The 16338-nt window shown below is 39.3% G+C and overlaps 1 protein-coding gene across 3 annotated transcripts in view; it reads right to left on the reverse strand.

Moving 5' to 3' along the window:
• CABIN1 (calcineurin binding protein 1) overlaps positions 1-16338 on the reverse strand; it is a 105080-nt gene that overhangs the window by 65394 nt on the left and 23348 nt on the right. For all 3 annotated transcript variants that reach the window (XM_015643769.2, XM_015643770.2, XM_015643768.2), the window contains exons 24-28: positions 15843-16104; positions 12893-13153; positions 12142-12293; positions 11429-11607; positions 1154-1336 (exon numbers count right to left, since the gene is read on the reverse strand). In XM_015643769.2, the coding sequence (XP_015499255.1) occupies positions 1154-1336; positions 11429-11607; positions 12142-12293; positions 12893-13153; positions 15843-16104 (1037 nt within the window). The remainder of the gene's footprint in view (positions 1-1153; positions 1337-11428; positions 11608-12141; positions 12294-12892; positions 13154-15842; positions 16105-16338) is intronic.

The raw sequence follows: 16338 nt of genomic DNA on the forward strand, positions 1-16338 counted from the left end.
TTTTAGCATACAGGTGGCTTTATGGAACTACATCTGTTCTAATAAACACCAGTAATTTTAGAATGCATTTGATGGTTTTTCTGACAGACAAATGATGACAACAACACAACTCACTGCAAGCCTTTTGAAAAAGAGCCATGTTTTCAGTCTAGTAGCCAAAAGACTACTGGACTTAGTGATTATGGAAGTATTACTTCACAAAACTAGGAACTGGTATCTATTTCAGCACTTTAATGCAAGCACCACCACAGGCTTCCCTGCTTAGGCAAGACTGAAGCAAAATATTTTCAAAAACAAGAAACCAAGGTAACCCAAGTGTGCAAACAAAGAGATAACTGCTTGGCACTTGTTCCTAGTGAGATCAGGGAAGTGATTCAGGACTATCCACACAGCACCATCTCTGGATCTCTGAAACCAGGAAAGTGTCAACTGGCAAAGAAGATTTAACATCCCACAAAAAGCCACTGCCTGGAAAGGTGGACAAAATTTACACATTGGTTTTGTTTGTCTTTCCCTGTTGAAGTCCAGCCTCTTTATCTACTGCCACATCCAACTGTACAAACATCACACAAAGGGAAATTCCAGCTAATGGATTTCAAAACCATTTTTCCTGTGGAATACAGAACACTTAGTACTATTATATATGGAAAAATCTGGTAGAGAGCAATTCTCCACTGGAATCAAGTATACAGTGGAATAAAGCATCTAAATTCTACTACCTCTGCTCTTCTCTGTACTGAATATTAAGCTGCTACTGGGACAGAACAAAAAGGGCATCTATTCCTGGGAAAAGAAAAAAAGTCTTGTTTGAGACTATATTCAAATAACTACTCTTTAAATTATTTAAAAGTATGTAACACTGAAGAAAAAGCAAATAATAACCTAAAAGAAGGCAAGTCAGTCAAAGGGCCACCAAAGACAGCTGTTTCTCTTTATTATTTTTTCTTTGTAAGATTTAACAGAGAGGACAAATGGGATTGGTGGCCACATAAGTGAGGCACAGTTCCAAATTTAAGCTACACACATACAGGCAGCAATGATACCTTGCTAAAATTCTTAGTCACAGTGCAGCATATTTCAGTGCATCTGCAAGGCAGGAGAAACATTTTAATGAGACTATTGCAGCTGACATTATCTATTAAATCAGGCATACCCTTTTCCTCTGCAGATCCCAGGGTCTCTTTGCTGAGCATCAGTGTATCAGCACAGGTAGCAGAAATCCTCTTCTCTGTGTAAGTTTTCTTCAGGCTGTCTTGAGAGCTGGCAGGCTCATTAAACATATCCTGTGTGGAACTGGAGTCAGACAGCACTGCTCCAGTGCTATCCTGACTCCTCTCTGCAGAAAGAGATAAAGAAGGAATGCACCACTTCATACTTTTCAAGCTGTTACTTGTCTCTTGCTAACAGCAACACAGAACTGCAGCCACTCTGCAAACTCTTACAACTGCCATATAGGATCCCTAGCCACCACCAAGGAAAGGTATTTCATTCTCACATTTCTTCCTAGAATATAATCCTGGAATTCGATTCACAAGCGATAAAGCTCAACTTTCAAGAGCAGTTAGACTGGGGACACAACATTTCAGCTAGTATGGCCCTGTAAAATTTCCCAGGTTTACTGTACCATTTATCTTGAAAAGCACCCAGTGTAATTTTGAACCTGACACAAGCAAAGTTCAATTGACAAGAGAAGACCATGAAGAACAACACTGGTAAAAAAATAGAGGCACAATTAGAGGGCAAAGACTTACAGGAGTGATCTCTGATGCCAACTATTCTGCAGGTGTAAGATGCTACTCAACAAACCTTCTGAAAGGCAATTTGATACGGCAAATAAACAACACATCAAAGAACTAGGCCTAACACAGACAGGGAAACTGGACTTCAAGGCAGCAGACAGAAGAAGAGAAGTGACTTTACCTTGACAGAGTGGAGCAGTGGCTGCTGACTACAGTACAGTCACAACCGAGCTGTTCATCTGCACAGGAACGGCATCGTGACTTTATCATGGGGGATAAAACACACCTCAGAACAGGCAAGTGAAAACCTCCCACTCATGTCTGAAACCTGCCAGATATAACCCAAGTTCTTTACATTGAGGGTTATCAGAGGCAACCCTGCATGACTAAAGAACACAGCTTAGCCTCTCTGACAGAAAGAGGCCTGCACATTCCCACTGAGATGGGAAACTGGCATTTTTCCATATTGTGCCGACATAATTTGGTGTTGAATATAAAATTCCAATACAGGCAATTCCCTTTAAATCTGGAGTCCACAAGAATTATTTCCAATTTCTTCTTAAGATACTGATACTTGATTCTGTGATCTAGTTAAGTGTCCCTGCTCATTGCAGGGCTGTGGGACTAGATGATCTTTAAAGGTCCATCCCAACCCAAACCATTCCATGATTCTATACAGAAATAGCATAACCAAGAGGGGGTTACATCCATTGTCTAGGTAGTTCCACTGCATTCTGATTCATTAATTTTATTGATAAGATCAAGAAAGAAAATTAACAAAGCAAAAGCCCTTGCTTTGAGATGAGTGGATAATTTAATTGAATTTCTTCTGTTCCGTCTGAATCGCACTTGTTCGGGAGAGAGCTAAGGGGCTCCTATCAATTTATTTTATCAAGATAAATCCCTCTGCAAACCTTCAGCTTGCAGATCAGGTTCTGCTTATTAGGATTCCAATGAATTTAAACCAAATTTGATGCACTCTGTAGCCTTTTCACTACCACACAAAGAAAACCTTCCCTTTCAGTGAGCAGATCTTAATAAAACTATATCTTGAAAAAGAACGGGGGAACAGTATTTGCTTCCTAATTGGAAGCTATATAAGTTGGTTAATGATGACAAGTTTTATACAGAAAGAATATAATTATAAAGAATGGGAAGAGAAAGATTCTGAAGAGAGGTCAGTCAAGCTTTAAATGACTCATTTATAAAGCTTTAATAACTTTCTGTGGTACAAATCGATACTATTGAACTCCCAGTTAACATCAGGAAAACCATTTACAGTAGCTCCCTTGATATTTTTTTAAAATAAGTTTCTGTATCTGTGGCAAAGAGGCTGAATTACTCATCTAGGGGGAAAAAAAAATTGCAAATTTCCAGATGTTGCCACAAGCCTGCAGGTCAGTTCTGATGTGTGGGTTATGACAGATGAAGCATTAGAATGTAAATCAAGAAGTGCCAGACCAAGTGCCTGGGTGAGATCAGATCACTGGGAAATTACAATAATTTTTCATCATGCAAAGATAGACAATGATTCAACACATTAAATTTCAAATGTATGCATGAGCTTTTCCTTATGGGAACAAATGTAAATACCTCCCTACAATTAGCTAGCTGTTTTAATTTGAAATTTCTGCTTAAATGAGGGTGGGTCTAGGTAGGGATGTTTATTCTCCTTTTCTTTCAATACATTAACTCTATTTAAAAAATAATGGTATTAACATTGGGCTCTCTAATCACTGGAAACCGGAGGAAGATGAGACAACTTTCTATTAAATTAGATATTCCTTGAATGCAGCAGATGCTTTCAAACTAAGTGAGCCACATGGAAAACCCTGGAGTATTCCAGAAATTAGCATCAGCCACCAGTTATTAGTATTAATTTCTCAGAAATCACAGAGGATGGGTAAAGTCCCAGGGAATGTAAAACAAAGTGTAGTACTTATCTTTACAAAGGATGAAAGGTCAAAGCTTTCATCCTTTTCCACAGAATTATTTGAGCATAAATAAATCAATCTTTCTCCAAGCACCTACAAGGTAACGTGATCAGGAGCAGAAAATGTGGGAGTGGATCCCAACACACAAATTCCCACGTGCCTGGGAAGAATTTGTGATTCTCAAACCAGAACTGGCCAAAATGTCAGGCTACTCCAAGCACACCTCAGCAAAGCAGTGCTCTTGAATTTGTAATCAGCAACTTCACAGAAAAAATATATGAGAGTCTTCCTGTTCTACTGAGCACTGATGAAAATTAAACTTAATTATGGTGTCTGTATTTGGGACCCACATTTGAAAAAAGACACTGAAATAAGGAAAATTAATTCAGAGGAGAGGATAAAAAGTGAGAGATTAATGAGGTGACATATGAAAATTACCAGGAGAATTGGACTTATCTTAAAAAAGATGAGGGAGAATTTCCAAATACATATGATTAACCAAAATAAAAATACAATAATTGCTGTTCATTATTCATTAGGTACAGTGCAAAAGGCAATGGGTTTTAATTGCAGCAAGAAAATTGACTTTTTTTTCCCCCCTCTATCTTAACTGCTACATACAGTTAGAAAATAGCACAGTGAACCTATAAAATCACTGTAGGCTATCAAAGAGAGGCAGACAAACAGCCATCATTTGTTAGGTTACCCAAGATGTTCCTTGATATAATAAAAGGTTTTAACAATACCTAAATACTGCAGTATGCAATGCAGAACTTCTGGCAACTGCACCAATTCACATCCTAACTCTGGTTTTCTAAAAAGAAAAAAACTGGCAAATTTTGTATATATGAAATTACTATTCACTTCTAGCATAATACAGCTCTTTTTTATAAATATAAATATACTAGATGGACACACAGCACATATTTGTTGTGCTATGAAGCTTTTCCTTTATCTGGGAAGAGCTGACTGCAGTTGAGGCAGTCATTACTGTTACTCAACCTACAAAGACTGCAGTGCATGAGGCACCAGAATGAATTCCAAATTCCCAACTGCTAGCAACACCTGCCCTTTTGAATGGCACAAATCCATGGAGAACATCAGTGCTTTTTAATCATTTCTGCTATAATTAGAGACAATTTAATGCAAACCAGTGTAATTTAAGAGTTAAAAAGTTACTGGTTTTTGTGCTTTGTTTATCTGTTTTCTTAGTTTCCACACCCAGCAATAGCAGTAAGGCAAGCTTTTCCAAAACTCTGGGGTGGTCCCTTGTTGTAAGAGATTGGTAAATCAAGGACTAAATATTCTTTTGAGATCCCTCCTTACTTCAAAAGCTAAGATAAAAATACAGCTGGGTATTAATGTCCCAAAATTATTATCTGTAGCGGAAATGAAGAGACTAGGGAGAAAGTTTGACTAAATTGTGCATAAGTAACTGTAACAATGTTCCTATGAAAATTATGATCTGATAGTAGATGTTTCTCCTTGGTATTATTATGTTTTGTTTCATTACTTCATTGCATCATTCCTAAGTTTTAGGAAGATTTCAAACAACCTGACGAGCTGAAATCTCTATTGATGTAAAGTTAAATATTTTATGCTTATCTCTAAAAATTTCAGAAAATGGCACTTGAAAGCAAAATTTTATTTACCTTATTTCCCATAATGTCCTCAACTTGTGCCATTTCATTTCAAATCCATGTCAGATTACATCCCCTACTCTGTCAATGGGTGAAAAAGAGCAGCTTTGGACAGGAGATTTGAAAAGGTCAACAGAAGAATCTTGTTAACTTTCCAAGACATTAGTAAAAAAATAGTAATTATTATCAGAAAGATGTCATTGGGAAGAAAGAACTTGTATATTCATCTGTACTGCCAAACCTTTACTGCATCACATGGAGGTCCTGTCAGTCACATGGATGATTAAATCATTATCATTACTGAAACACATCTGTCACAGATGTTAGAAAAAATATCTGCAGCCCATTTGCCTTAATTCCATGCTTAAGAGCATTTTAACATTAATCTTATCCTGAATGAAATAGGTTTACTGGGTTGGCTTCAAAAATCCCTGTTCCCCACTGTTCCTGCATAGCAGACAGCGATGGCATGTCACTGTCACTGCCCCCTCAGCATTTGGGCACAGCACCTGCAGGCCACCCATCACCAGCACAAAGCTGTGCTGAACTCTGGAGAGCCTAAATGCCTGGTCAATTTTAAAATTAACAGCAAAACAGGGCTCAGTACTCTGGAGAGACTAAATATCTGTTTAATTTTATAATTAACAGGAAAACAGGGCTAAAACTGAGTCCCTCCAGCACTGAGAAGGGACAAGGAGAGTGATGTGTCACAGTGTGAGTGACCTGAAGAGCTCAGACAATTCTAATGACAGAGCTCTCACTCCTAACTGTGATGACCAGGTACCAGCTGTGGTACAGATTTGAACAGAATTTATTCCCAGAGGAGCTGAAGCACAGCTTCGTGGTGCAAATGGGAATGAGGTGTTCTGCCTGTGACAAATATTTGTTATGCAGCTCAGAAATCCTCTTTTGAAACTTTCTGGAAGTTAAAAGGAAGATGGAGAAGACCTCTGAAACGTCTGCATGAAGGAGAAATTAAAAGGGTCAGAAAGCCAAGAGGGTACAACTCACTTCTGAATGGCATCTTTGTCTGTCTTAAACACCTGAAGGAAAATGTGCATCCAGTTATTATAAGAAGGTATCTGAATCATGATAAACTATCAGTTACAGGTCGAAAAATCAGAAATGAGTGGCAGAGAAAGCTTTTCTACAGAGCTCTATACATATGCTAACTCAATTTGCAGAAAAGAAAAATCCTGCTGCACAGTTCAGAGCTTATGAATAAGCAACTATATATAACTAAACAAAAAAAAAAACTTGTCTCATGCTATAAAGGTGGGTTGTTCACAGGCTGTGAAGGTACAGACTCTCTTTGTCCTTCCTGGCACCATCTCTCCCCTCTGCATTTGAATATATGAGCATTTTTTCTTTACTGGTCTGCAGTCAGAAACATGATGTATCACAGAATTCTCATTCTGCAAACAGATTCCACCCATAACAGAAGACAACATTTAGCTCTGCATCAAAAGACATCAAAAAGCCAATAAAAAAGCCTAACACTTGCACATTATTAAAAAACAAAAGAATTGCAAAGATTTGCATGAGAGTAGGTTAATTTAAGGACAGCAATTTAAAGGGAGTTCTCTTTTAACATGAGTCAAAGATGAGAGCCTATGTTTTGTCTGGCTGCACTGAACACAGAATGTGTTTCCATAACTTACAGTCCTGTTCTGCAGTTCTGTCTTCAAGAGCAGAGCACCAGAGTATCTCACCAATGTCCCACTTATTTGGACAAATGCTTTTTACATAATCTCACACTACATCTCAGTGTGACACTTGTACTAATCAGAGAGAGGTTAAATTGGGGAAAGGTAAAAATGGAGCACACTGCAATAAACTGGGTGTGATTCATTATTCATGTGGTCCAGTGTGCAGTCCCCATGAACATCCAGCACCACGTGCCAGAGCAGGACATGCACTGCAGACCCAGAGATTTCATTTTAACCACTGAAGAGAGAGAATTTTCAGAGCATCCAAAATGCAATGTGGACGTTCTTTTTATGCACAGAAACATCCACTCCATCCCAGAAGCTGATTTAGTTTAGCATGAGTGACAACCTGGTGCAAGAAGTTGCTCAGAGATCACCTTTGTCTCATCAGGATGCTGAGAACCCCCATTTACAAAAACTGTGCATCTTTGTAACATTTGCAGAATTACAGACCGACAAACTATGAAGTGAGACTTCTCCCACAGCACGAAGCAAGGAGCCTTTCCCAGTGAGTTTATCATGCAGGTTCTGCCAATTATTAAAAGCAAGCCGTGACAGGTAAAAGCAGGAAGAGAATGCCTGGGGAACAGAGATTTGTGTAAAGGTTAGAGGCAGCACGGGCAATATTGGTGCAAAAGCAATCAGGCAAAGACAAACACAAAAAAGGACAATTAGTCTAACTACACATGACATACTACATGACATGGATGAAGACTTCAACAATACAACATTTTAACACTGCAATAGCCATGGATACATCATCTGCATACCACCACAGGAATATGGAATTGAGTATCAACACAACAAAGGCATATTACAGCAAAAAAGACCTCCTAAACAACATCCAAATCTGCTTTTTGGGAAACAGATACCTTATTCAGATTTTTTATTTTTTTTTTACTACTTTTCCTGCTTTCTGAACTAACTCTATTGCTTTTACTGCAATTGGTCTTTACTGACTACATACATCCAGCCTGCACAGAGGAGGACAGAGAGCATATCTGTTTTGCTATGTAACACTGCCCATTTAGCTGTGTAAATACAGTGACAGCACAGGTAATGGAAGTCTGAGTGCCTGGCAAGCTCCTGAGTTTTCCTGTTTCCTATTTCACTCTTAGAAAATAAGAATCTGCACCTATGCTTCAGACTTCAAATGCAAGTTTTCACTTTGGAGGGTTATAAGATAGCAATAGGCAGGGGGTGATGACAGGAAAGACAGGATTAACAGAAGGAAAGTAAAGATGTTGCTGAATGGAAGGACAAGGAAGAGAAAGGAAGCTGCCCATTTTACACACATGACAGCAGCAAGTCAGCCAGCAAATAGCAGTTGCCACTCAGCAATACTTTTGTCTCCTTGAAGGAGATATGTGCTAGCAGCTGCCACGAGGAAAAAGAAGTTTACTGGTTCCTTTCTCCCATTTTCATTAAATACATGACTTAAAACTACTATCACCAGCATTCACTGGATCTGTAGCCTTTCAATGATTTCAACTTTAACAGTGATTTCTGAATATCCCAGTCATCATCTTCCACCAGCAAAACGTGCCAGAGAGCTACAGAACTATAACAACACATTAAAATATAATGTATTCAAAGTGAGTCTGCCCTCACAGCTTCACCTATTTAGAGATAAATGCTTGCAGATCAGAACCCCAGTACTTTCAAGAAAAGATGTTTGGCTGTACAGCAATTCTCTCCAGCTTGTAATGAGGTCATTTGCTGCTCTAGAAGACACCAAACTAACAACCCCACCAAAACCCAAACCCACAATACCCACAAAATTAATAGAATAAGTAGAGCTCAGAAGGAACTGCAAGTATTCATCTAAGTTCATTCATTTTTCCATGAGGATAAATTATATCTCCATCATGCCTGGCAGACAGCTGCATCGCCACTTTTTAATGACTTCCAGTGCTAAAATATTGCAGGGTTATACAAAAATGGTATTTCCTAGGACTATTCTAACACTGTTTTCTAATGTTCAGAATGAAAATGAATTTAAATGCAGTATCATCTGTTCTGTCTTCCATGAACATGGACATCTTGGGGTTTTGCCTTTAACTCTTTGTACAGATTTCAACATTATTTAGGTTACTCTGCTGTCATGTCTCCCCTGAGTCTTCTCCTCTGCACACAAACCATCCCACTTCCTTCTCTCTTTCCTCACAGGTCATGTTTGCTCAAAGTACAGAACACAAACATGATCAAAAAAGGTCTCAAAGGTCAGTAATGACCCCAAATAGCATCTTGCTCCTGGTAATAATACATGAAAAGAAGTGTGTAAAAACTGCACAATACCCTTTATTTATGCCATGTATGATCAACACTATCAATACAAGAGTAAATAAGAGTATTGTCAAGCCTCAGAAAAAAATAAATACCTAGGCTGAATTTAGGTCAACTTATTTGTTCCTGAACAACAATACAGACTGCTTCATTTCTTTCAGAATGGTTAAAAAATGATCTAAAAAGCAGTCAAATGATGAGTATTTTCTTGCTATTTTTAGGAATTGTACAATGGAAATGCTGGCACCAGCTTTCTTCAGTGATGTGATTATGTGTAAGATGTCAAGAGCATTTTACTTCAAAAGTATATATTTTAATACAAGTAAAATGCAAATGCATGCAGAAGAGCACAGTATATGTAATAATATAAAAGTGGAAGACTTCTGAGCCTGTTAGCTCAGCCTGTTAGCTCTTCCATCTGTAACAGCCCCAAGGCAAATGTTTCAGTTTCCTGGGGTTCTTCAATATGCTGTATCCAGGGTTTAGTTGTGCCAGCAACTTACAAAACATTATGAATGATGCAGTACTCTGCAATTCTCCTTGTCATGGTTACACACAGCCTTCCTGAAGATCACCCAAACTCCGCTTCTTCTAGCAGCTGACATTTGGAATTGCTTTGACAGCACAAAGCTCAGTCCCAGCTAGGCTCAGCCTGCAGATCCAGGAACTGCTCCTGCAGCCCTGGCAGAGGCAGATGTTCCTGCACTTGCACCTTCAGCCTTGGCTCAGCAGCCGCCTCCGCTCCCAGCGGGCCGTCGGCTGCCACAGCCCGTCATGTCTCACTTGAGAGGAGCTACTAACCACACACACTGGAATATTTATCTGGCTTATGGCTCTCCTGGGAGCACTGGGACAGTCTTCAGGACATAAGCAGATGGGAGAAATGCTTCTCACAGGGAATATTACTTAGGAAATATTTAAATATTTGCTCCCTTCTATGCTGTTGTGTCAAAAGACATCAAAAAGCCAATAAAAAAGCCTGATCATAGCCCATAGCCTACACAGCCCATTAACACCTCCGCACTACAAATGATCTCAAAACAGTCTAATGAATTACTCCCAAGTGAAATGCAAGTGATAACAAAATGAACATTTCTCTGTTCAATATAATGAAAGAAATAAAAGAGCTTCTGTCAGTTGCACCAAGAATTGTTGAGGAAAAGGAATAAATGCACCCTGCAGAAATTTCAGGCATAGGAACATTTGTTTCAAAACGGTGTCAACAAAGTTATTTACAAATTTCCATTCTCCAGAAAATGACAATAGGAAGCAGCCCACCCTCCAGAAATAAATTCATATCAAGCAGAGCATTTCTGTGGGGCCTGGCACATTCTAGCAACACCAAGCTAAACACTGTAGATATTTTCCTCCTTGAGTGCTGATACTCATAGATCCAGATGGATAAACAAATGGCTGGAAGAGTAGAATCAGAATCAAATTCCTAGCCAAATATTAAATTCAGGTTACTTAAAATGTAACTTAATTTCTACTATATATGCAATTGCAGACTCTTCATTAACTCTATGACACCACCCCCCTTCTTCTTACATTTGTAAGCCAATTATTTATTCTATCACTTTATATTCTAAAAAGATGAGCTGCTAACCAGTCATTGTAAATGATAAAGAAAAATTAAAAGATGAAATCTACTGGACTGTCATGCAAATCACTTCGTGCTGAATCACAATATATTCAAAACAGTTGCCACCTGCCTCCTTCAAAATATTGTAATACTGGCTTGTGTTGTCTTTTTACCAATTTGTCTTGTTTGAACCAGTTGAAATTTTCACCTGGTCCTTTCACACAGGCCCAAACAGTGTCCAGTCTTCTAAAGATTGAATGCACATCTTTCCCAATGAGCTCTGAAGAAAAGAACCCACTGAAAATTCAGTGAGCTCATACCCCACCTACCAACACAACTGTTGTGACTGACAGGTACCAGCGGTGGCAGGTGACAACTTTGAGTTTCGTATTTAAAGCTCTGACTGTACATTGATTCTATAGAAAAAGATAATGAGCTTCAATATTGCCCGTGTTACCACAGACCCCTCACCCTCCTTGAGCAGTTTGACCAGTGCTGGCCAAACCCCCCATGGCAGTATTGAGAACAGGGACTGTACCGTCCGGCGTTGCCTGCTGACGGGGTTTTTTACATTTGACGTAATCGTGGTCAACTGGAGTGGCTGTGTAAGGTGGGGATGTCAGACCTGGACCAGAGGAGGAGGGGAGGGAAGTCCCAGGGCCTGGCACTGTTCCAGCTGAGGAGTGAGAGTCTTCGTCTATCATGCAAGGTTTTTCTCTGGGAGGGCGAGAGGAAAGGTGAAGTGTTTATATAGAAAGAACAAAAGGAGACTGCGTGTTCTTACAGCATTTCCAACAGAGCAATTAAATCTCACTAACACACTCTAAACAAAGGATTTTTAATACAAGTTATTTTCCTTCTTTGTCACTGGTCAGTAGTAAACTCTTCTTTATTTTGGAGTTGTTAATGAGAAATAAGGACTAAAATCTCTCATCCTGTAAGTGAAGGCAATTTGTGTTTGTATATTTTAACAGTTGATTTTAAAAATCAAATTTATTAATAAATAAAAACAGTGGCTTCAAAATGGATCACAAGATCAGAATTGTTCTATTTTCTTCCCTTTTCCCCTGTGCCAATTATTGAGATCTCAGAGTAGCATGTAATCTTATTCATGGTACCTGAAAACTGCAAACATTAGCATAAATTTTATTCACTTTGTTTATATTTTAGTCAGCTTTGTTTTAATAGCTTATTGTACAGCAGTTTATTAGCATTCATTCAGAGGACAGTGCTGGGAACTAATGCACTCACTTTTCTGCAACTTTTGGGGTGTTCTTCTCCTCACCCCTGGCAAAGGGTCCCTCAGAAGCTTCTTTCATGAAACTAACCAGTACTTCTGCATCTACTCCAGAGTCTGGCTTCCCCACAAGTTTCAAAATAGAAGCATGAAGTCGAAAATACACCTAAAAAACACCAAAGTCCATTTGGTCAGTAAAGAATTTGTAGCTCTGTAATCTATTACAAATAGTCTTTTCTCTACAGAATCTGCAGGAGTTAAAACAGCTACCTGTCACCTAAACTTACCAGAATTGAACTTTCCCTGCCTTTGAAAGTTGCTTTTAAATTACAAAATGGGAATACTGTACAAATTTTATAACCACAACCTATGGAACACAACAAAGGCAGCAGAACTGGCCTTGTTGCAAGCAAGTAACCACTGGGTACCTTCTAGAGCCTTCTACTGCTTTTACCAGACAACACAGGGAAAGCAAAGGTCGCACCTCATGCATCAGCTTGTGCTTTCATAGGTACAGGATGCTTGTGAATCCTATAAATATTTGATTTCTATAAAAACTAATGAACTGTGTGCAGCAAAATTCAGAAGTGGAATTGCTACCCACTGGTCCAAACTGCCTTTGAAATGAAATCAGCCTGAACAACAGGCTCCATTTTACTCTCTAAGTCTGTCTGGCAAACATTCCCCAATGCAGAGCACCATCTCCACACCCCTAACACCTGCAGAGAACGAGGCTTCGAGCCTACACGTTCAACTTCCTTTTACCTCCAACGCTTCCATGGCAAGCTCTGGTGGATTGTGGTAGTGAATCTTCTTTGGGTAGCGAGCAGCCTCCTCGTGCAGGTAGTGCCCTGCCTGTTTGTAGTGCAGCAGGTAAACGACAGGAGGCTGCTTCTGCTTCTCGGCGATCTTGCCCAGCATGTAGTGGATGAGCCACTCCTCCTCGTCGCCGTCGCCCTCGCAGCGCGCCGCCGACGTGAAGCACAGCTTGGCTGTCTCCAGCATGCTGTCCCTGCGCTCCTCCATCTGCCACCAGCCAAGGGGACAACAGCACACAACAATTCTTAAACACCTGCAACCTCAACGACTGTCCTGGGGTGACTTTGTGATGCTGAATCGTATCCCCATTCGTCTGTTTAGCCCAGAATTAAGTTTTGCACCTTTAAAACTAGATCTGAGAGTGGAGGGGGGAGAAGGAGAAGCAGTGGAATTTGTGAGGTGGCTGTATTCAAAACACAAAGGGCTTTCAGCTTTTCTCTCTCCCAGACCCTGTTGCTCACTGGATGGACAGCAGGAAACAGCTCTCTTTTGCTTTTATTTTAATAATTATTAATTTAATAATTTTAGTTGTTTTAGCTAGCTGAGGCAGAGAAGTTCCCCAGACTTTGACTTTTCTTTTTCTTGGGACTGGTCAGCCTGCTCTGGACTGAAAACCCAGAAGAACACCAGGATCTCACACCTGTGGCTCACTGGAGCCCTGGGCATGGCATTTTCCAGTGCCAGAGGCAATGATAAGAGACTGAGTGAGCCCAGCTACACCCCATGACAAGGACTTTCTGTATTTCCCATCTCATCAAACAGGGAGTTTTATTGTTAAATGTTATTAATTTTTTATCCTAGTGAATACTTTGCTTGTTAAATAAACAGGTTTTTTCCGTTTTTCTCCAAGGAAATCTTTTCCTGAACCAGGAGGGAGAGGGCCTGCTTGAATCTGCTTTCTAGAGGGAGCCCTTTGGAAGTTTCCTCCCAAATTTGCCCTAAACCATAACAAAGACATAGAAGTGATCAAATATATTCCAAGTGGTCAAACACACCCCAACAGCTCACAAAATGTGATTATAGATAGGATTTTGTTCACTCTGGTAACTGCTGGCACAAACAACCAGAACTAAACAGTAAGACAGAAGAAATAATTATGTTTATATAAATATAAATCTGAAAAATAACAATAGCCCAGTATTCATGTCTACAGAAATTCTACCTCATTTTTGCAGCTGTAATTATCTTAACTCTTCAAAGAAAAAGATTATTTGCTTTGTTCTGCAACTGAAGTCTGCTAAAGCCACTATGGACCACTCTCATTTGTGAAGAAAAGTATTTCATCTTGCTTGCAATGTATTTAATTTTGAGATGAATATTCTCCCCACCCCACCCCGTCAAAAGAAAATTTAAACCAGCAGCATAAATTAAAGTTAAATGCCAATAAAATCATGTTAAAAAAAAAAACTAGGTCAAAAGATGCATTAATGTAATTTTCTCTCTTTGAAAATGAAGTTTATAAATTTAAGCTGTGTGGCTATAACCAAGAACTGAAACGTAACATTTCCTTTCCTAAACATTTTGTAAGAAGAAGAGAATGATAAGTTTTTTATGTATGAGAAACACATTCCTGAAGAGATATATCTGTGGAAGTGAGATGAAATTGTTTCAATTTATCTTTTATTGCAATAGAGCTTTTCTTACTAAATTATGCATTTTTAATATATTCACTTGCAAAAACTGAAGACTTAAGTAGTCCTAAATAAACGTTCTCATTTAATCCTCATCTTCAGATGGCTGCTCTGTATTGCTCATTTTAGCTGATAATATGAAATATCTCCAGCACTGTCCCTGCAATTCTTCAACAAATCCCTCATCACCAAGAGCCTGCAAGACCCTAAGACCGAATTTCTGATAGGGCAAAGACATAAAATTCCACTTTCTGAGGAGTTAGTTTTAGGGCTGTTGGATGCAATAACCCTCCAGAAGAAAACTCTACTGTTAGCTGTCATTTCAAACATACTATTTAATAAACAATTTGTTCCCTTTTAATACACAGGCTGACATCATCTCTGCTCTCAGGCAAGAAAGAGCCTGTGGGAAGTGCAGTGTTAACCCAGTGCTGGAGGCAGCTCAGATGTGAGACTCACCACCTCCTCTAAACACTTCTCCCAGGGGCAAAGGGTGTTCCCAGCACTCATCTCTGTAGTTCAAGCACAGAGTTTTACAAATCACAGCAGAGGAACAGCACTTCCTTTTTTCCAGTGTGCTTCCAGCTGCAGACTATGCAACATTAGGAAGTCAGAAAAGCTAAATCAGAAACAGAGTTCACTGGTCCAAAAAGACAAAACATTTTCCCCAGCCACTGTTATCAATTGCTCATTTTGGTTTAGCAATAAACCTCTTAATAATTTTTTTCACCTGCCTTACACAGAAAGAGATAATGAATTTATAACAATGTTTTCAGTGGAAATTCTACCAATCTTTTCACTTTAATCTTCTGCTTAGGTTAATTGTCCAAAACCAGGGGAGAATTCTTTTGATATAAGAGATGACATGTGGACACAGATATCAGAGTAATTTCTGATCTCTTCACTATTTTAATATGTATACATTTCACCTTTTCCTGGAAACATTACATGACATTTACAGAAAGGAGAGATAAATAGAATTCCCCTTTCCAGAAGGTTACAGTAATTTTGTGTCACCTTCAAAAGATAATTCAAAGATTAGGCTCAAATTGATTTTACACAGAAAAAAGGAAAAGAAAAACCAACCTTCAAATACTGCTTGACACCACCAGATTACATGAATATTGGAATTTCCTATGTTACTAACTAACCATACGATCTCATATGTGGAATATAGCATGTAAATACTTAATTAAAAAAATTACTATGTTAGAAAACCCAATTTTAAACATTTTAAATTTTATACTCTCTCTGTTAGATCCCACCTGCTGCACAACTTCAGGGGGAAGTTCCATTTTCCACTGCTTAAGCTGCCGGGATGCAAAGGAATGCAGGGCATAGGAGATGGTGCCGTACTCGATCCACAAGGAGAGGTTGGAGCTGTCGATCTCCAGGGCTCTCTTGAAGCAGTTCAGGACAGGGGTTGAGTGTTTCCAGATGGGGCCATCACTCTTCAACTCATTGGAGTTCAACTTGTCCTGGATCCGGCTCGCCCGAGCCAGAGCCATCCCAGCCCAGGAGTCAAACCTGGGCAGGCAAGAACATAAGCCATGAGCAAACTGCCCCCTGAGCATCACACTGAGGGCACAGACAACCTTTATCTCCTTGTATCTACAACTTTTTCCTCCTTTCAGCACACAAAACAGATTTCTGCACTTCCTCCTCTCCTCACACTGAAACACAAGCTGTACGGCCTAAATCATTGTCTTAAAGTAGTTTCCTAACAAAGCACTGCCCCCAGGAGCTGTCCCACATGGAAAA

Source organism: Parus major, chromosome 15 (genome assembly GCF_001522545.3).
Source record: "Parus major isolate Abel chromosome 15, Parus_major1.1, whole genome shotgun sequence".
In the NCBI taxonomy this organism is placed as follows: Eukaryota; Metazoa; Chordata; class Aves; order Passeriformes; family Paridae; genus Parus; species Parus major.